Source organism: Microtus ochrogaster, chromosome 8, assembly GCF_000317375.1.
Source record: "Microtus ochrogaster isolate Prairie Vole_2 chromosome 8, MicOch1.0, whole genome shotgun sequence".
In the NCBI taxonomy this organism is placed as follows: domain Eukaryota; kingdom Metazoa; phylum Chordata; class Mammalia; order Rodentia; family Cricetidae; genus Microtus; species Microtus ochrogaster.
Window position 1 is genome coordinate 53,817,518 of NC_022015.1, and position 22,121 is coordinate 53,839,638.

At 42.5% G+C, this 22,121-nt stretch overlaps 1 protein-coding gene across 3 annotated transcripts in view; it reads right to left on the minus strand.

Annotated features, from left to right (window-relative positions):
• The window catches only part of Pip5k1b (phosphatidylinositol-4-phosphate 5-kinase type 1 beta), a 255,553-nt gene that overhangs the window by 57,188 nt on the left and 176,244 nt on the right, over positions 1–22,121 (minus strand). For all 3 annotated transcript variants that reach the window (XM_026781287.1, XM_026781285.1, XM_026781286.1), the window contains 5 exons: positions 10,215–10,426; positions 8,444–8,527; positions 8,259–8,307; positions 7,242–7,326; positions 1,836–1,991 (listed from right to left, as the gene is read on the minus strand). In XM_026781287.1, coding sequence (XP_026637088.1) covers positions 1,836–1,991; positions 7,242–7,326; positions 8,259–8,307; positions 8,444–8,527; positions 10,215–10,426 — 586 coding nt within the window. The remainder of the gene's footprint in view (positions 1–1,835; positions 1,992–7,241; positions 7,327–8,258; positions 8,308–8,443; positions 8,528–10,214; positions 10,427–22,121) is intronic.

The following is a 22,121-nucleotide window of genomic DNA, read 5'->3' on the forward strand; positions in this document are numbered from 1 at the left end:
CTGTTTCTTTAACTGTGGACCATTATAGTTTTCTGTGTGTTCTCATAACTCAGGCAGCCTGCTGGGGGAGAGGCCAATGGAAGGCAGCTTGAAGGAAGGGGCTGGGTATCTACCAGGAACTGCTGTCATCATTACAGAGAGGACCAAGGGCAATGTTCTGGTTACTTGTCCTATTGCTGTTACAAAGGCAACCCGAGAAAGGAAGGGTTATATTCCAGTTCTAGGGTGCAGTCCACTATGGTGGGGAAATCATGACGGGGAGAGCCTGAGGCAGCCGATCCCAGTCATCTGCACAGGAAGTAGACAGGGATGAATGTTTATGTGCAGCTGGCTTTCCCCTTGTTGTGTGATCCAGGATGAAAGCCCAGGGGATGGTGCCACCCAATTTTAGGGTGGGTCTTTTTCATCTCAGTTAATCTAAACTAGGCGCTCTCACGGGCATGCTCAGAAGTTAAACTAAGCTAGACAATTCTTTATAGGTATGCCCGGAGGTTTGTCTCATAGGTGTCTCTAGATCCTAGCAAGTAGACAATATAAACCATCATAGGCGAATCACTAATTCCCTTTGAAGTAACCCTAGACATGAGAATATGATAAAGAAACTCAATTTAGTATAAAGAGACAGATGCTGAGATTGAAAGGGACAGAAACAGCAATCTGTCTGAAGACTCCAAGGAAAGAGTATGTCTATAAGACGTCTTGAATCTTCTACGGGAAGTAGAAGACACTTCAGAGAGTCTCCAGAGAACATAATAATAATAAAAAGTCAGTCAGGTAATGGTGGCACACGCCTTTAATCCCAGCACTTGGAAGGCATAGGCAGGTGGATCTCTGTGAGTTCGAAGTCAGCCTGGTCTACAGAGCTAGTTCCAGGACAGCTAGGGCTCTTGTACAGAGAAGCCCTGTCTTGAAAAAACAAATAAAAAAATTCTATATTTTTTTAACCAAAAGACCAAGAAATAATCGACAGAAATATATAAAACTTCCCTTGATTGCATTAAAATGGAAAATCCAAAAGTTAAGCTCAGTAGATAGAGAAAAGTTTTTAATAAAATACAGTACTCCAGTTTGGTTTAAAATAAAAAACTTTTTGGCAAATTAGAAACAAGAAAAGAAGTTTTTTGGTCTGGCAATCAGTACGAAATATGGCAAGTTTCATTTTAAACAGAGAACTGTTAGAAACATTGTCTTTAAAGTCAGGACAAGGCAAGGCCACCCAGAGCCACCATTTCTGTCCATCACTGTATCAGCAGAGTCCAGGCAGAAGCAATAGAGAGAGAAAGAACACAAGGTCTACAGAGTAGCACCAAACGCAGAACATACAGTTCTTTAAAAAGGCACAAAGAGTCCACAGCAATCTCTCTCTGTTCATCCACGGAACACATCTACCGTACTAAATAAGGAAATCCTAACGTTTATTTAAATGCACTGAAGTAGCTCTAAATAAACTGAACAGGTTTATTTCATCACTTCCACGTGTGCACATAGGTGTACACGCCATGTACATGCCTATATTGCACATACACACAGAATCAATAAAATCTAGGAAAACAAATACCAATATGTTTGCATTTGTTATCATGAAGTAGGTAGATTATAGATGTTTTCCTTAAACATCTTAATATTTATTATATTTTATGATAGATCATATGTCATACATTGTTTATATGACATTTCATATTTATATAAATTTGTTGTATTCTATGGAGCCTATAAGTTTTTATTAACAGGCTATCTTTTGGAGCATGCATTTTCTAAGTTTTCTGCTGTGGCTTTACATTGCTCATAGAACTTACTAGAGTTTTTCTGTTTTAAGAGGTCGCAAGCACCTTTACCTTCCTCATCCAGGCTGCTGAAACTTGTTCCTTCAGTTAACAGATCCCGCTTCTCGTCCTTCCAGTCCTGGGTGACGGAGGACACAATCTCCTGGGAGGTCGCCTTCAAGGCGGCAATGGAGTTGCACCGTTTCTTAGAAGGTGAGGCCTTCAGGGCTAGAAAGTAAGGAAGAGAAATTGTAAAACCAGGCACAGTGGCAATCCCAGCACTGAGGCTGAGGCAGGAGGGGTCGGAGCTGGCCTGAGTTACACAATGAGATCCTGTTTTAAAACAACCACAGAACTAAAATAATAAAACTTGAAAAAATCAGATTCAAATTTCTAAACTTATTAGTCTATTTATTATTAATAATTTAGAAATAATTTGGTTTATAGAAGGGCAAGAACTCATTTCATATGTATGGTAAGGGAGATTAAAATATCTGTGTTTTGGCTATATTATTTGTCCAGAATGACTTGATTTAAAGAAAAATATTCTAAAATACATTTGAGTTGGACTTTCTTTGGATTTTGAAATAGTCTTTCAAATGGAGGCAAGCTTTAATTATAATTTTTTTGTTGTTTTTGTTAAAATTGCCCTTCCTCCTCCTTGTTTTCCTTATGCTGGGAGAAGGCTGGGTGAGCTGGTAGATGCAGATGGCAGAGCGTTCTCACGACCCCAGCTTTATTAATTGGGGACCGGGACTTACAAATGTGCCAGGGCTTAATCGTATACGCATGTTGCCCAATTTAGCCACGTTACTTCTGGTTGCTTCTTTCTTTGTGATTTTCCACCGAAACTTCCTTCTCTTTGGTCTTGCCGGATGCATAATTCACTCCCATTTCTATCTGAAGGGCATTCTCCAACCTCAGAAGCATGGTGGGAAGCCAGGCCAGTGAAAATGCACTTCCCCGAGCCATGCTGAAGCCTGTGGTTCCACAGAACAGCCTGGCAGGCGCTGCTTAAGCTGTAGTCTGATCTCGGTCACTTAGTTCATGCTTTCCCACAGTAACTCTTCTTGGCTGACTAAGGCTAGAGAATTTCGTAGGAGGAAGTTGGAGGGAGAGAGGGAAGCTGAGACCTGTTTATGTTTCCCCTGGAACTTGTTACTGGCAAGAGTCCTTTGGAGGTTTGCTTAAAAGGGGTGAGCTGACAGCAACTGGATGAGTCACTGGGGTTAGCTTTGGGACTCCCCTGAGCTTGGATGGCACGGCTCATCAGCCCTCTCTGTGGACAGGGTTCAAGAGATTAGGTGGAGAGTGACTTTGAGGTTCGCGGATGAGGGGAGAATAGAGCACAGTCTCCCTGCTTTTGGGAAAGGCTCCGCTCGGCTTCCCGAGCATTTTATATTAACACCATCATCATGACGAGTGATGTTTGTGGACTAGGCTGTAGTCTGGAGGCCAGCACTCACACTGCGGATCTCAAACTGTCAAAATGTCTAAGGGAAGCTGGCCCTTTTACAGGCCTAGAATCGGAGGGCAGAAAATTGAGCTTGTTCCAGGTCACAGGGTTAGAGTGTGAACCCCGGGAGCCTCTCTTCTGTCTTCACTTGTTTAATTGATAGCTGATTTTCCAGCTCTTTAACATTCATCTTCTGGTTAGGGTGTGCGTGTGTCTGGTGAACCGTTTGGATGTTCAAACAACTGATCTTGCCATTCCTCTAGGTTGCTCGCAATTGATTTCAATGATGGCGAGTGGACCACGGAAGCTGGCTCTCCCTCACACCGTATTCTGCTGAGCACTGTTCCGCTCTTACAGAGTGGGGTGATTGCCCACCCCTGGGGTCTGCCATAGCACCCCCTCTGCTTTTGCTAGTCTCTTACAAACTGTGATACATTCCTGCCCTTTGCTGTGGGATCTTTAGATGTCACAAAAGTAAAGCCTTTTGTCTTTTTTTGATGTCTTCACCAGAGTTTATGAGCTGTGATTCAGGGACTGCTGTTAGGGGTCCTTGACCCCTGCAGATGGGTTTCAAGGTTGAACTACTGCTATAAGAATATTAAAGCATTAGGAGTTTATCAGAGGTTGCATGAACTATGCTGTCATCACGGGCCGAATTTAGAAGCAGATGCAAGACTTCAACTCATCTCAACTAAGACAGCTACTCAGAATTTCCAAAGAGTCCCATAAATGCCACCTTTCTCACTACTTGTTTTAGGAACCATAATTATCATCACAATTAGTTTTACGTTCATAAATTTCTTTTTTTAAAAAAAAAATATATATTTTTTATTATGTATACAATATTCTGTCTGTGTGTATGCCTGCAGGCCAGAAGAGGGCGCCAGACCCCATTACAGATGGTTGTGAGCCACCATGTGGTTGCTGGCAATTGAACTCAGGACCTTTGGAAGAGCAGGCAATGCTCTTAACCTCTGAGCCATCTCTCCAGTCCCACGTTCACAAATTTCTAATTGATTTACATTAACATACTTAAAATCTTTGTGTGTGCATATGTATGTATATATGTGTGTGTACAGGCGTGCGCGTGTCCCAGCATTCATGTGGAGGTCGGAGGACAACCCCAGGTGTCAGTTCTTGCCTTCTGCCTTGACAGAGACAGGGTCTCTTATTTGTGGCTGGGTACCATGTCAGGTTAGTTGGCCTGCACACTCCCATGGATTTCGTTCTCCTGACTCTATCTCCATGCAGGAGAGCCTGGGTTACAGGTGCTAGTTCATGCATCTGGCTTTATATAGGTTTTAGGAATAGGAACGTATATTTGTAGGACAAGTGACCCACTGAGCCCCACAATGGGTTTCTGTTGTTAACTGATAAGAACCAATGATTGATAATAGATTTTTTTTTCCAATTCAGATTTCTATAAGATGTAGACAGTAACTTTTAAGTCACCCTAAGTCCGAAAGGTCTGAGCATTGCTTTATGTTACTACATTAAGGGGAAAAAAGGAGGCCCCAGGAGGACCCCCTTTTCCAGAATTGGGTATGTGTATGATGCAATAAAGGCCCATGCCCTTTTTAAACTTCAAAGAAACCTAGGCTCAGGGGGAAGAGAGGTTGAAAAGCTTTGAAACTATGAGTTCCAAGTCTGAACGCAGAGACTTGCAACCTGAATAAACACTACTTCACAGTCAGGAAAACCTTGGGCAGAAAAATCTAATTTATAGCAAGTCTCAATTGACAATACTTTTTAAGATGCCATTGAGATCATCCACTGTGTATAAAAGTTGGTCCCAGAAAAATGAGATGTAGGTTTATACAGATGTAATTCATTTAAGTCATCTGGAAAAATAACAAATACCCAATATATTACATAGCCTAATTCTCAAAGGAATTATAAGTGGCTGAAAAACCCTGAGTAATGCTGGAATCTAATCAGTACTTGAAAAACACCTAATAAAACAACCAGGTGGCATTCTTCTATTTTCCAGGGTGGCATAGTTGAAGAAGCCAAATGCAGGCTGAGGGCTACATCTGGTCTCTGCAGTTACGTACATTTAATACCCTACTACCACATCTTGAACTCTATCCCAAGTGAACAATCCTAATTTAGACACAGCATTTACCTAAAACTATGTTCATAAAAATATTAGTCAGAACTAGGCAAAGGAGAAAGGATATAAATGTTGAATACTCAAAGAACGGCTAGCAGACGATGGTACACCCCTATAATTTTCATACTGCGTTTCAGTTTTAAATGATGTTTAGAATATTCAAGGATTTGAGAAACTATTTATATTATAATGATATGCAAACATCGGCGGGTAGAAGCCTAGAATGATTTGCCAATATGCTGTTTCTGGCTTCTGTTTGTGTGTGTGTGTGTGTGTGTGTGTGTGGTGCTAAGTCAAACTTGAATCTTGCACACAGCAGTCCTGCACTTTGTTGGACATCAGCTTTAAGAAAACAGACAAAGTATAAGAATAAAAATTGGGAGGAAATACTAGGCAGCTTTGGGCAGCTTCCTCCCAAATTTTATTGGCTTTCAGGTTAATTATCACAGCTTTTTTTGCATTCCCAAACTACAGCAAATATTGTTAGAAAAATTTATGATGACTAGTGTCATGGTTTTGGGGTGACTAATTTATTATGATTTGAGTTATAAAGTTGGACCACAGAATAATTAAGTGATAAGACAACAATATGTGTATAATATGCTTATTCTCCACTTTCCACACAGTTTGACATGTACACAGTAAATTTCCCTTCAGTATTCAGATAAACAGATAAGATACTATATTTGACCTTGCTTCAAAATAAGCATCATTAGCTTTGGGCTCAGTTTGTTCTATTTATTCAATTACTCGTGGTTTGAAGGCATGGTACTGACTTGAGAGCTTTCTCTCACTGGGTTTTTGCAGAGCTGGGGATCAACATGGGGGACATTGTGCTGGGCGAGCACCAAGCTAAAGCTGTAGGAGCTTTCTTCAATTTTTTGATATAGGAATTTTTAATCTATAGATTTGTCCTTGAGTGCTGCCTTTGTAGTTTCTCACCATTTGTTTCTGTCTTTTTTTTTTTTTTTTTGAGAGAGAGGGTCTCAATGTAGTCCCCAGACTGGCCTGGGGACTCCTGGTCCTCCTGGTCCTCCTGTCTCAGCATCTCAAGGTCTCAAGTGATGGGATTATAGATATTTGTCACTGTGCCTGATGGCATGTGTGTGCTTTCATTTATCTCTAAGTCCTTTCTATTTGATTTCTTCTTTAAACTATTGGTGCCAATGGCTACATACAAATAAATCTATGTTTCAACAACTAACTGTACATAGTGTACGTGTGTGGGTGCGCACGCACGTGCATATGTATGTGTGTGTGTGTGTGTGTACGTGTGCACACATGTGGAGGCCAAAAGGTTGATGTTGAGTGTCTTCTTCAATCATCCTCCACTTATTTGTTTGTTTGTTTATTTATTTATTTATTTTTAATTTATTTATTGAGAAAGGGTCCCCCATTGAACATGGAGCTTATGGACTGGCCAAGAAGCGCTAACCATTTACCTGTTTATACCTCACTGCAGCAGAGATTATTCCGTGTTCTGCTTTTTTGGTTTCTGTTTTGTTTTTCCAGACAGGCTTTCTCTGTGTAGCCCTGGCTGTCTTGGAACTCTGCAGACAAGGCCTTGAACTCACAGAGATCCGCCTGCCTCTGCTGGGATTAAAGGCGTGCGCCACCACCCCTGGCTCTGTGTTCTGCTCTGTACAGGGTGCTAAAGGTCTGAATTCGGATCCTCCTGCTCTTACGTCACTTTACTGGCCGAGCATTTCCCACACCCCAGCCTGCACTTTTTCTTGGCATAAAATGGGCTAATGATTATGGCATCATTAAATCGTGATATTTAATCACAATTAGTCATTATTACCACTGCAGTAAAAACATCCAACTCTTCCAACAAAAATTTTCCACACAGATAGGGTGACGTCAGTAACAAGTGCTACAAACCAAGAAACTTTCTTAAGACTCTTACCTTGAATTTTCTTGAAAACTCTGGAATTCATAAACTTTAAAAATCTATCTGCATAAAAACTTGGTCTGTGAACTGAAACAGTGTCCTGAAAAAAAAAAAAAAGAAAGAAAGAAAGACGACAGGTTTGTCTCTTAGAGTTCATCTTGAGTTGGAAGAATGGCTCTGTCAGTTAGGGTCTGAAACCAAACGCGGCCAACAATTTGAAGGAGCAGAAGGCTAGGGCTAGGGCTGAGAGTCTATGCCCAGGATAAAATGGAGCATGAAGGGAAGAGGAGGCAGTCAAACAACTGCTCCATGAACAAAAATTGTCTGTCCTGTTGTGACACCACCAGGGCTTACAGGGACTTATATATATATTTTTCTTCCTAACAGACAACTAGCAATCCAGGGACCATATGGAATGAAGGGGTCACTTGTAATGAACGCACTATTTATAAGAGGAATCCGTGTTTCTAGCCAGGGCGCCTGCAACTCCACAAGGGGTGGTTAAGAAGGGCAGAGTCCTCAGTCACATCGTAAAGAACAGAAACAGATTGAACTGAATGGCCAGGTTCCTCTCATGTTCTGCAGGAATCCTTAGGAGTGACAGGTTATTTTCCTATGATCCAGACAACAGCCTGGATGAAGGAGCTGATTCTCTATGTTCATCTGGTAGATGCTCTATTTTGAATATTAGTTTCTACCAGACGAACACAGAGAAACTTCATTTTAAGGACCCCGATCTTCCAGAGACTTTGAAAAAGCTCCCTCCACCTTAACTCATCATATCACAAAGGGGACCTCTGCATCCCAATAGGAACAACTACAGTTTTATTTTCCGGGGCTGTACCTGGCTGTTGGACTAGAAGGCATTTATTTGAACAGCTATTCAAGTTTACATGGTCTTGTTCTGAGATTAGAACCACTCTTCCCACCTAAGATTCTGAGCACGCAAAGACCTCTGCTTTCCTCCGAGTCCAGTGACAGCTACAGTTGGCCTAGAAGTGTCCACCATTTAACAAGGCAAAGGTCACTCACCCCATCATAAACAAGAGCTTTCCAGGAATGTTCTAACTTCTTCATCAACCTAAAAAATAAACAGATGGGAAAATACCATTGAGAATGGAAAACCGCTTTCACTTCGTGAATTTTCAGAAAAAAAAAAGAAAAGAAAGTTTGATTACTTTTAAAATAATGGAAGACCAGTTGCCCAAATATCTCACCTATATGATTGGAGAATATCAATAATGCCCATGAATAAAAGCAGCTTTTCTCCCTTATGGCTTTTAGCTGGAATGCCTCCCATTCTGTGGATAGAGCAAAGGGGAAAAGATTTTTATAACATGAGTACAGAAAGCTAAAATTCATTACAAATTATACACTGAAAACATTAAGAATTCTAGACTACCGCTTCCTTTATTGCCATAAGTTTTCATCAGCTTGAAGGATAATAACTTCATAGCTGTCAAGTCTGAGCAGTCGGATGGGAGGAATCTAATTATAAAACCACTTCTTTTTAAAAATTATGAGCGAAGGAGGGTTTTTAGAGCAGTACAAGAGATCCCTTTTTTAAGAAGGCAATACTAGCCAGCATCGTGGGGTAGTGCCTGCCAAGTATGCCTGAAGCCTTGGGGTTGATCACCAGAGCTGCAGAAAATCCCAAGCATGGTGGCAGACACAAGAAGTAGAGGCAGGAGAATTAGGAATTCAAAGCCATTCTTGTCTCCGTAGAAAGGCCAAGGTCAGCCTACATTAAAATAATATTACTTTCTGAACTAAAGAATTTCATGTTTTCTGTGAGACTGAAAAATACATAGAGGCCTGTTGTGGTAGAGCACACCATTAATCCCAGCACTCAGAAGACAGAGGCAAATGGATCTGTATGTTCAAGGCCAGCCTGGTCTATACAGTGAGTTCCCAGATAGCCAGAGCCACATAATAGAGAGCTCCTGTTTAAAAAAAAAAAAACCTAACCAATCACCATCCCCCACCCTGACCCCAAAAAAGAAGAAGACATACAAGAAAATTTGTGCAATTAACTCCTCAGATACGTTTGTGCAGGGTGGGTGTATATATGTATGGACATATGGATTAATCTGAAGAAATTATTGGATTGAGCGGTTTTGTAACTTCAGCATTCCTTTTGTTAATGTGGAATCCTTTCTCACAGCAGTGGCAATGTGATTGATAGCCGTGTGGCATTTCCCAAGGTGGATACAGACTCACTGGTTCAGTAGATTATTGGCTATTTAGAGAGAATTGCCAGCAAGGATTTGAACAAAGGCTGACCGCGTGTTAGTGTCCTTGACGAGAGACAAGTGTACACCCGGCTTAGTCTTTGCCTGAGAATCCTCGAAAGCAGGGCATCAAGGCCTTGGGAAATGACTTCCTCTGTCTCTTTGCTCAGCAAGTTCGCACAATGAGTCAACCTTTTCAACAACCTTCCATGGTTGCTTTCTACTGTTGAGTGTACGCTTTACATATGCAAATGAAGCCCGCGGTTACTAACACATCTGGCCCAGGAGAGAGACATCTGCCAGGGTGCAGAGGTGAGACCAACAGAACTTCGTTATACAGATCACAAGCTCTGAAGTGCCAGTATCCTTCGTACCATGTGTTTATGTAAGTAAATAAACGAACATGAATAAACATGTACTCATGTTTATTTAAATCCAGAGTTCATCCTTCCCTCTTCTGGTAGATGTTTTGAATGTGTAGTAAATGAGGGGAAAACATTTTCAGCCATTGTTTTTTTTTTTTAAAAAAAAAGGAACTATCTAAGACCAAAAACCACATGGGTGAAAGACTGATACAAACTGGAGAAACTGCCCCTCATCTGGCTGTCTAGAGATGAAGAGAAATAAAGTTGGCTTAAGCCATTTGCTGCCAGCCAGGAATCTATTCCCAGGGTACCATCCCTGGGGGAGGTGATTGCGTGCACCTATTCAGTGACTGGGGTACCCGAAACCAGGACGAGGGTGTGGATGCACTTACGTGTCTGGATTCTCCGCGATGATCCCATCTGCAGGCTTGCCTGGGCCCTGGATGGATTCCATGGCCGTGGAGTAGAGAACTTTCTGGACCCCCGGCCGCTTTGCGTCGGGCACATTTTGTAAGGGCTCCTCTTCTTTGTCTTTAAGGGAATGGTCCAAGATGTGGATGCCCAGCAAAAGGCTGTAGTCCATGATCTTGAAGCTTTCCAGCACCTGAGGAAGGAAAAGACCCAGGAGGTTGGTCAACACAAAGAGCCTGTGAGTTCCTGAGCTCGGGGTCAGGAGACTCGCCACACCTGCACTTGAGAGGCAGACAGGCAAAACATCAAAACCAGAATCCTCCTAGTTATTATTAGGCTGCTGGCAGAAAGGACTGCCGTGGTGGTGGGAAAATAAAATTTTTATGCAAATCTAAAGGAAGCACCTCTCCCTTCCACAATGGATTCACTTATAGCATTTACTGATTGCATTCCACAAACCAAGTACCTCCCTTGGATTCAGCCGTGGCAACAACAGTGTGAGCTGGTATTACTGCTGTCTCTGGTACACAGAGGAAAACCATGGAGATAAAAGAACCTGCTTGGTCCCAGACAGCACATCAGGGACAGATCCAGGAGGCAGACTCTGGCAATCACATTCTTCCTGAGCCCAGGAACCGAGAAACCACAGCCCAGCGTCCCAAGTGCATCAGCCCCAGCAGGAACTTAGCTTTTGCCTGGGTTCCATGCTCCACATCTGAATCTCGAGTTTAGCGAGGACCTTTTCTCAACACCTAGCTCTCAAAGTTGCCAATCATTTCCCCAGAGCGGGTCTTTTTAACTTAATAATATATATGTGATCTCATATCACATATATGAGGGCTGAATTCTTAATTGTCTACCCTATAGACCGCGGGGAGGGGAAGGAATCAAAACTGGTTCAGTGTAGCCGACAAAGGAGAAAGCAGTGCTGTGAGGGAAAAGGATGGACACAAGGTCTCGCGACCGTCCCTCAGACTGTCTTTGGAGTGCAGGGGGACTTGTACACCCGGACCAGCCTTAGACGGGAAGAGCCTGTTCAGGAAACATGCCCTCAAGTCAGATCTTTCCCTGTGTGAATATTCTCCTTTCCTACTAGGTGTGAGAGAGTTCTCGAGACCATAGATGGTTGTATTCCCTGCCATTTCCCACCAATAGCTGCTCAGCAAGTGAAAACCCATTCAGCCACAGACAACGTATTAGTGACAGATTCATGAGGAGACTCTGGCTTTCACACTCGTAATCAGAATTGATCCTTGGCCAACGTAGGATCAAAATCCCAGAATTCTTCATGTGCCTCATTTTTCTTGCGCCTAAGCATTTTTAGAGCAGATATTTTGCTCTTTGAGAGGGGGTTGGATGGGAGAGAGAATACTTGTGGATGTATACAAGAATACTTCAGGGAGGCTAGGTGAGAAGGGCTTCATGAAGTCGGACAATGCATAGTCTCTGAAATATGCTGGTCCCTGGGGTCTCAGTCATCATTGCTATTAATGATGAACATATAATGGGCTGTGAACAAGTTTCAGTTATTCCAGAGAATTCATCCTTCAACTGTATTTATAAATAGCATTAGGGATGAAACAGTGCCCGGTGAATCTTCTTCAACTGTTGATAAGCTAAAGTTATATTTTTAGAGTGGAGACAGACAACAATTGTGAGTAGAATCATATCATTTGAGAGGCCTGGGATGATGAAATTATGTTTCCAGAGATCTGTGCATGCCCTTATAGCCATGGAAAACCAGCAGCCCCCGCCCCAACTAACTGAAGTAGGAGTCACACCAGAAAGGGAGGAGGAAGTTTGGAGAGATGGGTGATGCTGACGACCACTGGCTCAGGGCTCAAGAATCAAACCCATCAGTCAGTTCTCCACAGAGGCATGCCACTGCAGCCTTGCCCTTCCACCAAGCAGAGGACACCACGGAAAAGAAGCCTGCTTCGTGTCAGGGTGCCACTGGCTCAGCCTCTGAAAAGAAATACTAAGGGAAGCTGGACGTCCTTCACACAGAAACAAGGACGGCGAGCCCCAGTCCTACTTCTCCACCATATAGAAACAATGGTTTGGGAACAGTCCCCACCCAGACAGCCCAAGAGCCTCTTCATCATCGCCATGGGCAGAGGATGCATTTTCTGCACATTCATCAGCCCTCGGGCTTGCTTTCTGAGAGACACTGGTGGATAAGAATTGGGGTTAGAGAGCATAAGCCCCGTGACCCCAGGTGGGTATCCTTATGTGTAAAACCGTTAGAATAATATTGCCTATTACATATGGTACTTGTGAAAATTAAATATGCTAATCCTGATGAAGTGCTTAGGAAATTTCTTCACATAAAGTAACCACTCACTTAACTGCTATCTCTATTCATTATGATAATTCATCGCGAACCATTCCTTGTACTAGTTTGAGAAAACACACGTATCACTCACTAGAAGCAAACACCTATGGGGTTCCAATTCTGAAAACAAAAAAATTCATTAAAAAGTCCAATAAAATACAGAAGCATTCCAGCCTGTTCATGGGTGTGGCTTTTGGGAGAGTCCAGATTTCTTTAGAATCTGTGCGTTTTTAGTTAGATTTTGGGGAATTTGCATAATTACAGACCAAATATTTATTACTCATATCTTCCCAGTTGTTTCCTGCAAGAAATATAATGCTCATGAACTTTAAGAGAGAGCAGTAACTACAGCCCCATTCCAGTTCGTCATGCAGGTGCATGTATTTCCAAAAAGTCTGTGTGATGTCACTGTGACTGCTGGGTTCCGCAATTCAAAACACAAGCTACCATATCTCAGGTGCCCTTCCATCTATCTCGGGCAGGATTTTACCCCTTCACTGAGAGAGAGGAAACAGGAATAGTTCTCAGAGTTACAGAAAGTCAGGACTACAGTCGGAACACACACTGGAAGTACTGTATGTCCATCGACTGCCTTGCAAAGAGGCCATGATAACTAAAAGAGGTTGAGGCAGCAGAGCAGTGGGCATGCAAGACGAAGACGGCTTTGCTAAATCAGCCCCTAGATCATGTGTATGTGCAACTCGGAGGTCGAGTTTAGCCGCCACCTTCCTGTAGGAAATTCCTGAATTGTTACCTTTGGCTCGTTCTCCTTCCTAAACTATAGCTCGTATATTCCCAGTGGCCTCTGGGTGTTTTAAAGCTTCTTCTAAACACTTTATATTGTAACCTAAACTCTTGTTTTGTCCCAAAGCAATTCTTGCCCCCGACTTCCCTCTTTTATTTGAGATCACTACAGTATAAATTTTAGAATCCAAGGAGCCCTTTCCTTTCATTAGCTGCCCAGTCCTGCAGCTGGTGTTATCCAAACATCCCTCTTCTCTAACCATTTCATTCCAGCTTCCCCTTCAGACCGGTTCAGTGACCCCTTGCAAGATTAGGTGACATCACTCCCAGGCTCAAAGCCTCCTGACCTGCCATTGCTTGTGGCGAGATTTCACATCAAAGGCCTTTGCTCTCATGGCTGCAGTCCATGTCTTCTTGTTTGACACCAGCTTAGATTCACCTCCCGGCTACTTAAATTTCTAAGTTACTCCTAAGAGTGCCCAGAAGATGTAAGCCCCTGATGTTTTTGCTCATGCTGCTTCTTCTACAGACTTTTTAGTTTTTCAACTCAGGGGGGATTTTTTTTTTTACATCCTAACTCATATTCCATGAAAGCTATATTACAAACGGTTGGGAACAAACATTCCCTCTGTGCTACAACGATCGAGCCCAGGTTCTGTCTGCAGTTTTCGTATCAGAAAGAAGATGCTGTGCTCACCGAAGGCTTGTTCTACTCTGTGCTTCCTGAGGTGGAAGGAATGCACATTGGTTATATCGGTCCATATCTCCGTGCAAATAAAAAAAGAAGGTTCAGCCAGAAAGCATCTCTGACACTACACTCCTGATTATGAGGCCTGTGCAAGAACCCCAGCACTGAAAACATTTACTCTGACTGTGTGCTGTGTTGTCAGAAAAACGAACACAAACGTTCCCTGTGTTTTCCAAGCTACTTACATTACGGGCATTCTGCACTCCGTTCAAAGGGAAAACTAAGACGATATTTGCAAACACTGTCGTTTACTGTTTAGTGTGCATGCAACTAAATGGCAGATAAAAGGGAGGCTGTTTTGATGTAGACAAGGCTGGGAAGCCCCTTCTGTTGCTCTTTGGGAAGCCTGTCATAGGCTGGGTTACGAATGGACTCTTTAATCACTCAAGAGCATTTGGGACTGGCTCTAAAATGGAGGCTGAATTGTGTAATACATAAAATTAAAAAGGATTAGAAATTGGAATACTGCCTATTTGATGGATACAAGTATTGCTTTAATATAGCATTTAAAATTTGATATGAATTTAAGTGTATGATATAATGCCTTGGGTATTTTATTTTTTAAAATTAAAATATAATTACCCCATGTCTCCTTCCCATCATCAAATCCCTTCCATGTCTCTCTCCCCTGCACTCTCAAATTCATGACCTTGTTTTCTTTCATTTAAAAAGGGGTCCTTAACATTAGGAGAATTATACTGAAATATATGTATCAATAAAGGATATGATGAGTGGAATGTGCTTCCAACTGTATATAGAGAAACAGTGAGCAAGATTGGCTGTGAGTTGAAAATGAACACGGGACATATATGCATATACCTATATGTATAAATATATACACATACTTATATGTATTTGTAGATTAATTGTAGCATTCTGCCTACTTTTATGTACATTAGAACTTTTCAAAAATAAAGTTTCATGTTCTTCTTTGAGATGCTTAGAAAAATGCATTTTGATCTTTGGTTGGATAGTTTGCCCCTGCCTCAGCAGCTGATGGGGGAATGAGGGGACCTATGAAAACACAGATCAGAAATAGCAGAAATAGGGGACGGAAACCACGGCGGGGCCAAGCAGAAGGCTGGCTTGGGCTCTCTGCTCCTCTCAACTGGTCATTCTTTGTCCAAAGACCAAACAAACACACACACACCAAAATATGGAGCTGATGGGAAAGATTCACCAAGGTCCCTGGGTAATTTCTCTAGCTGGTCTATATATAGTCACGGAATTAAGGGTTAATAACTGGTACAAAATATTTGTAGTAATCCAATAAGATAAGTCAATTAAAAATGGTATCCTGGAGATTTTATGCAAATAGCCATCCCTGGAATGAACTGATCTGAAAAGAAATGGATCCAGTGGCCTGCTATTGCTTGCTAAGGCAGCCCCTCAGAGTATAGCGCTAGATTGCGTGTACGTGCAAGTCCAGTTAGGCTGAATGCTGTCTTTTTCATTTAACTTAATTTCCTCAATAAAGCTCAGAGTGTTCTTTGCTAATCTAATAAAGAGAAAATACAGACATAGAATGTTAGCTAGTAAATCAGAATGGATTAAATATTAAATCCTTAGTCTAGTTCTAGGCTGTGGCACCACACTTCGGTCAGAACTCTGGACGATGGCGTGCTGACCAGCACAAAGGCAACTTTTTGGTTTCCCTTTGACTTATAAAACTTGAAGTGACAGAACTATGTTCTATGCTTTTGAAACAATCACCTACCACTCGAGATTTTACATGCAAACATGCATATTTATGTGTACAGTAACACACACATATCATTCTTTTTTTTTTTTTTTTTTTTGGTTTTTCGAGACAGGGTTTCTCTGTGGCTTTGGAGCCTGTCCTGGAACTAGCTCTGTAGACCAGGCTGGTACACATATCATTCATATACGTGGTTGTTTTGAAACAAAGTCTCCACGGTCCAGGCTGACCTTGAACACGCCTCAGTCCCACATCAATTCCGGTGTGACATGCTATTTAAAATCACAAGTAGCTTCACAGACGATGAAGACGACGGCGGCCACAACCACTCTAGAAATCAGGACCTACTTCAGATCTTCAAAGTTTAAGTCAAGGAAGTTATCTCTCAGGCCTGGCAGGGCTCCCAGCCCCCAGTTTCCTTTCTCTAATCTCTGCCTGTAGACTTTTTTTTGTTTGTTTGTTTCCATTTGAATGAGAGGGAGGGCTATAACAATTCGTGCTATGACAACCCTGCAGTTCCTGTAACCAATGAGAATTTTCAACAGCTGCTCGCGCAGGATTCGCTGTCATGGATTTAGACCCAGCTGTTTGTTCCCTTGGAACCGTCTCATATCTCAGAAAGAGGTCTTGTTTTAATGTTCATGGGATGTCCTAATCACACCTGCTGCAAGAGTTGGCAGGTGGCAACAGGCTTCATTATGTTTTCCATTAAGCTTTAAGAATGAAATGTTTGGACTACTGATTTTCTCCGTGAGCCATCACTTACCATACCCCCTCATGCCCCTCCTACCTCCTGGAAGTAGGGTTCAAAAATCCAACTCTCTTGCTCCAAACTGTCTACTTTGGCAGAGGCTTTTCCAGCTTCCTCCAGAACCTACCCCAGCACCTCATCGTCAGAACCTGAGGATCAGACAACTATCCTTTGATAACCAGTTTGGTTATGATGTACGGTTTTAACTTCAGTGTCTTTCTATAGGTTAAGGGAGATGGTGGAGGACCATGGGTTTGGGCTCAGAGGGACCTGGGTATAAGGCACTGGTAAGTTCAGCAGACCCAGGAAGCTTAATCCTGTGTCAAGAAAAAGCTGGAGCCACTCAGTTCTGAGTGGCATAGTAAGGACAGAGAAAATCTGCCTCTAAGAGTGAGCACTGCCCGAGTCAAAGCAAGTCCACAATCAGTGTTAACTGAGGTAGTCTATGGATGAGCTGAGCCCAGGAAACATGTCTTTAAGGTACATGAATCATGTATTGTACATATATTTGATGAATTCATAGTAGGTTATTATGTATTTTAAGTGGTTTAAGCTATTTTGGCATCTATAGGTTATATTGAAGATAGAATCTTTTTCTTCCTAACTTTTGCAGAATACCGAGAACTATGCGTCTGGCTTACACTGAGGTATCTTTTGCTTGGTAGAAAGTCGGGAATGAGCAACACAGAAAAATACTTTTTTTTCCCACAGCTACCCTGTCACCATCCCACACTGGCCATCTGTCCCTTCTGTTACTGTCAGCAGGGGACTCTTTCCCATCAGCCGTACACACGGCAACTAACTTGCAGCAACTGGCAAGCACGGGGACAAACATCAGCCCCTTTCCAAGGCTCACGAACAACTGTAATGTGTAGCAGTCTTACATGGGAGAGTTAGTCGGCATCTAAAGCAATGACAGAGGAGAAGGAGAAGTCAACACAGCTGCACATCTGTGCATACTGGCCAAGTGAGCAAAGCAGTTTTAGTCATGTTGCATAATACAACAGCCAATGAACATGTAAAGGAGACACAGCTGACTTTGGCTCCCTTTCAGGACAAGTCATGAGTCGGTTCTTTCTAAAATCTGCTTCTATTACCTTAATGATTAGGTCAGACCCACTATGTCCAACCAAAACTTGCTGTCCTTACGTCCTAGGCTTCTTCAGAAGGTGACACCGAATGAGCTGTCCAGCAGGCTGTGGATGCGGAACTAAAGCCACTTGGCTTCTGTTCTTAGAGAAATTAAGAGTCTAGTGCAGACATTAAAATCAGAGCAATAATCACTGTATAATGCAGACATAATGATGATGACTACACAATGGCTTTGTAGCCTCATGGAAATGGTTATTATGAGAAACACACACCTGAAATCCCAGAACCTTAAGCTGCACTGCATCAGCACCCACAGGCGTGTTATCAGCTGCTGGCCTGGACTGTATATTGTTTTCCTTTCCCCTTTCCGCTCTCTTGCCAATACCCTTGAACTGCTTCACCGCCTGCCGCAGCCTTTGCTTTCCTGGAGTACATACTCAGGTGCTGTTTCAACAAGAGACTTCAATACACACGGATTAGGAGACCAAAACTGAACAAGGAAGTGCCGTTGGTAAGCACTGCGGGGGGTGGGGGTGGGGGGAGGGGGGATATATAGGGAGAACCCGGATCATTCACTCCGGCTTGTGGGAGGGGAAGACTAGGCAGCAAGGCTGGAAAAGGGGGCGTCGGCTTCTAGAAATGCAAATATGCACTTGTCACACAATGCAGTAACAGCACGCAAGCACTTGTCCCGGAGGAATGAAAACTTATGCCCGGTAAAAATTGGGGCAGAAGTTTTTACGGTAGCTTCCTTGAACCATCAAAAAACTAACCCCTCCTCATGCCCACGTTCTTTAGCAGGTTAATATTAAACTAGTATATTCATATCACAAAATACCACTCAGCAGTAAAAAAAAGAGCAAACTATCGATATAGGATCTGACGTGAATGATCTTTAAGGGCTTTACGGTGAGTGAGAAACCAGTCTGCACAGTTTCATGCTGTCTATAGCTTTATTTTTTTTTTTTTTGTGGTTTTCGCTTTATGTAGCCCAGGCTGGCCTTAAACTCCTGATTCCCTTTCTGCCTCTACCTTCCCAGCATTGGGACTACAGGTGTGCATCCCTACACTCATCTCTATAAAATATTCTTGAAATGCCAAATTATAGACATGAAAAGCATCCACGGTTGCTTGAGATTGGGGAAGGACTGTGAAAGAGGGAGGTGGCTGAGGTTAGGAAAGGGCAGCCTGAGGTACCTTTGAGAAGGAGCTGTTCTATACTTGACCCTGATGGGTGGATATGCAAATCTACTTACATACACACACACACACACACACACACACACACACACACCTGGAAGAATTAAGAAGTCTTAAAACATACCAGGAGATCACATTTGAGTCTGTTTCCTGGCAGTGATATTGTGCTGATGTCAAAATGCTACCATTGGGGACACAGGGTGAAGGATGTATGTGACTATCCCCAACTGTTGCAAGTGACTCCATTTAAAAAAAAGACTTTACAGGTGAAAACATTTAGAGTCCTTGCAAATACACGTTATTTGTTTGAGGTTGTTCTCACTGCTTTGTCTAGGTGTCTACAGCTCCCTCTAACTCAGACTGGAGAGTGGAAGATACCATGCCGCTGTTTCCCACAGACTCAAGGGATTCTTGCCAGCTCAAACTGTCTTTTATTTGGAGTTAGTTTTATTCATTTATTTGTTCAGCTCCTCCAAATTTGATTTATTCTTACATTTTATAGCACGAGAGTAACTAATATTGTAGATAGCAAAACCCCAATGTAATTTAAAATAGTGGAGCAAATTAACTATCATATGGAATTACAGTGCTTGTAAAGATCTATGTGGAAAAAGAATTCATTTGTCCTTTATTTTCCAGGTTATCTCTGAAAAATAAAAACAGGTATCGTGATGCATGACTATAATATTAGCATTCCAGGCTGAGGCAGGAGGACCATGAATTTGACACTATCCTGTGGTACACCAAAAGAAACTATGCCCCAAGCCCCAAACAAATCAACACTGAAAATAACAACAAAAACCCAAACAAAATAACCCACCTTCAAATCTGTCTAAATTACACGCAAGGAATTAATAGGAAGTATACCTAGAGGGTAAGCGCTAATCATAAAGCCAAATTAACATGAAAAAAGGCAACCCACTGAGAAACGCCCAAGCCTGTAAGCATCCAGTCTGTAAATCAAGAGCTTGCCATACACTGGAACAGCTCACTGAGCTCATCAAGACGTTCCAGTAGAAGCCGGTTTCATTAAATTCTCAGGGCCTATTAATATTTATGATAACAGTGATTTGTGGGAAAAGAGAAAATCGATTCCACACTACTGAAAAATTAATAACTTTGGTGCTTAACAAGGAATGATAGTAAATGTGGAATGGTTCATTTAGGCCATTAATTATCCAGACTGTCTCTAACGTGACTCCCACGTGAGGGATTAGGAAATATTTAGGTTATAAACACAAGTTCCCAGTAATAGACTTTGCCCATCACTTCACTTTCCCCAGAGTACTCCCAAAATATTGCAAGATAGAATAATTTGTCAAATTTATTAAATGACATGGGTGTCTAGATTTTTTCATACATAAATTACATCAGAGAAAAAAATAATCCCAGTAAATTAAACTCCAGTACAAAACAATTCATAATTGTTCTTCCAAAACGCATGCACAAAATTTCAATTACAAAATCTTAACTGCAATCACTTTATTTTCGTGCTATGCTCTGGGCACAGCAGGGAGCAGAGTGATGTGGCTGCAGAGAGGGCTCAGGAAGGAACACTGGCCTCTGAGTCTGACTTGTGGGGATTTAACTCTGGCCTTCTCTTTTGTACAGTGAGTACTTTAACTACCGAGCCATTCCTGCAGGCCCTGACGCCTGCAGTTTAGGCTGTACGTCCACCAACAGACGCAGGAAGGGCAAAACTGAGCTTCTCCCACTGCGGCCTGTGCAGATTTCCCAGCCAGTGCCTTGTAACTTGCCCCCTTCTCATTCAACTCTACAATCAAACGCCCAGCAGCTGACACACATATAAGTCTTACACCATAAGCAAGCCTGTTCACTGACAAACATAAACAGCTCCAGGGTCTCGTAAGCAACACCCATTCCGAAGTAGTTCACCTCTTCACCCCCACCCCACATACACTTTAATCCAGTACAATTCTTCATTGTGTCAAATACAACCCAGAGGGCGCTCTGTCATTTAGATGTAAAATTTAGATATGAATCTGTTTATTGATCACACCAGTCTACTTCGGGTCCATTTTAATTTTGAAGTAGATAACCATCTGCCTGAGGAAAGAAAAAGATTGTTTACCAGAGAGTTTTTATGTTACAATTAAGAGGCTTGAAAACCTCTCCCAGGGACAGAAAAGAGCCATACCTAAGGGAGATAGGGGTCAATGTTAAATAAAGGTCTGACCATCATTCTAACATGACTTCATGGGAGAAATCACTGAACTGTGGACACACTTCTGTGAGCACACCCAGTGCAGCTCCAATCCCAAGTGATTCAAAGTGGAAATCAGCAGCTTTATCAAGTTCTCAATGCCCTTTTTGGCATGCATTTCAGCAGACCTGGATGCTCCCTTCAAAGGGACCGGAAGAGTAGCTGGAGAAATGGAAGTCATAAAAGGCATTTCTCGGAGCAGCACCCGTGCCTTCCTCTCTTCGCGCTCCGATATTCTCTTTATTATTCTTTTGTTCAAATACGGTTTTCCAAGAGCCATTTGCTAATCACCCACTGAGCCAGAGACAAAGGCTGGGGCTTGATCAAGAATCTGCTCATGAGAAATAGCGGCCTTAAATCCCATGAAAGAGGTAAGGTTGGGAGGAGGAGGAAGCACGGCATGGTGACCTCAGAGGAAGAGATATCCCAGGAGTCCTCAGATGGGTAAGGGAAGCTGAGAGGAAGGAAGGCAGGAAAACATGGCCTGGCAGAGTAAGCCAAGAGAGTAAGCTGATGAGGGACTGGCCATCGCAAAGGGAAGGCTGACACCCAAGGGCTTATGTATCACTGGGCAAGTCAGACAGGGAGATGGAGCTTTTTTGCTAGAGGGCTTGCTGAGCAGCGAGCGAGTAGCCCAATCCAAGAGAAGAGTCCAGCCAGAGCTCTGGACTGGAAGCAGGGAAGCAATCCACAGGGAATAGGGGACAACCACAGGTCGAGCTGGCTCAACAAGTCACATGGGGATCTCCCAACAGCACTTAGGCTAAGGGAAATGGAATCTCCTAGTCTGAGATGTTATGGTAAAATGTGAAAGAAATTGATGGAGGGTGGGCAGAAAGCTGGGGACTCCAACAAGTAGGGTCCCCATGCCTGTCCAGAAAACCACAGAGAAGAAGCAGGGGGCTTTTATTTTATATTTGTCTATTTTTAGTTCACTGTACACAGGAATAGAGTTAATAATGAAGTTTTCTTTTTTTTTGTTCTAAAGAAATATTTATTGCTTACATTTCACATTGTCTCAGTTAATGCATATAATTGATTATTTTTCACAGCATAGTTTATCCATACTGCCACAAATAGTTACTAAGTATGGCT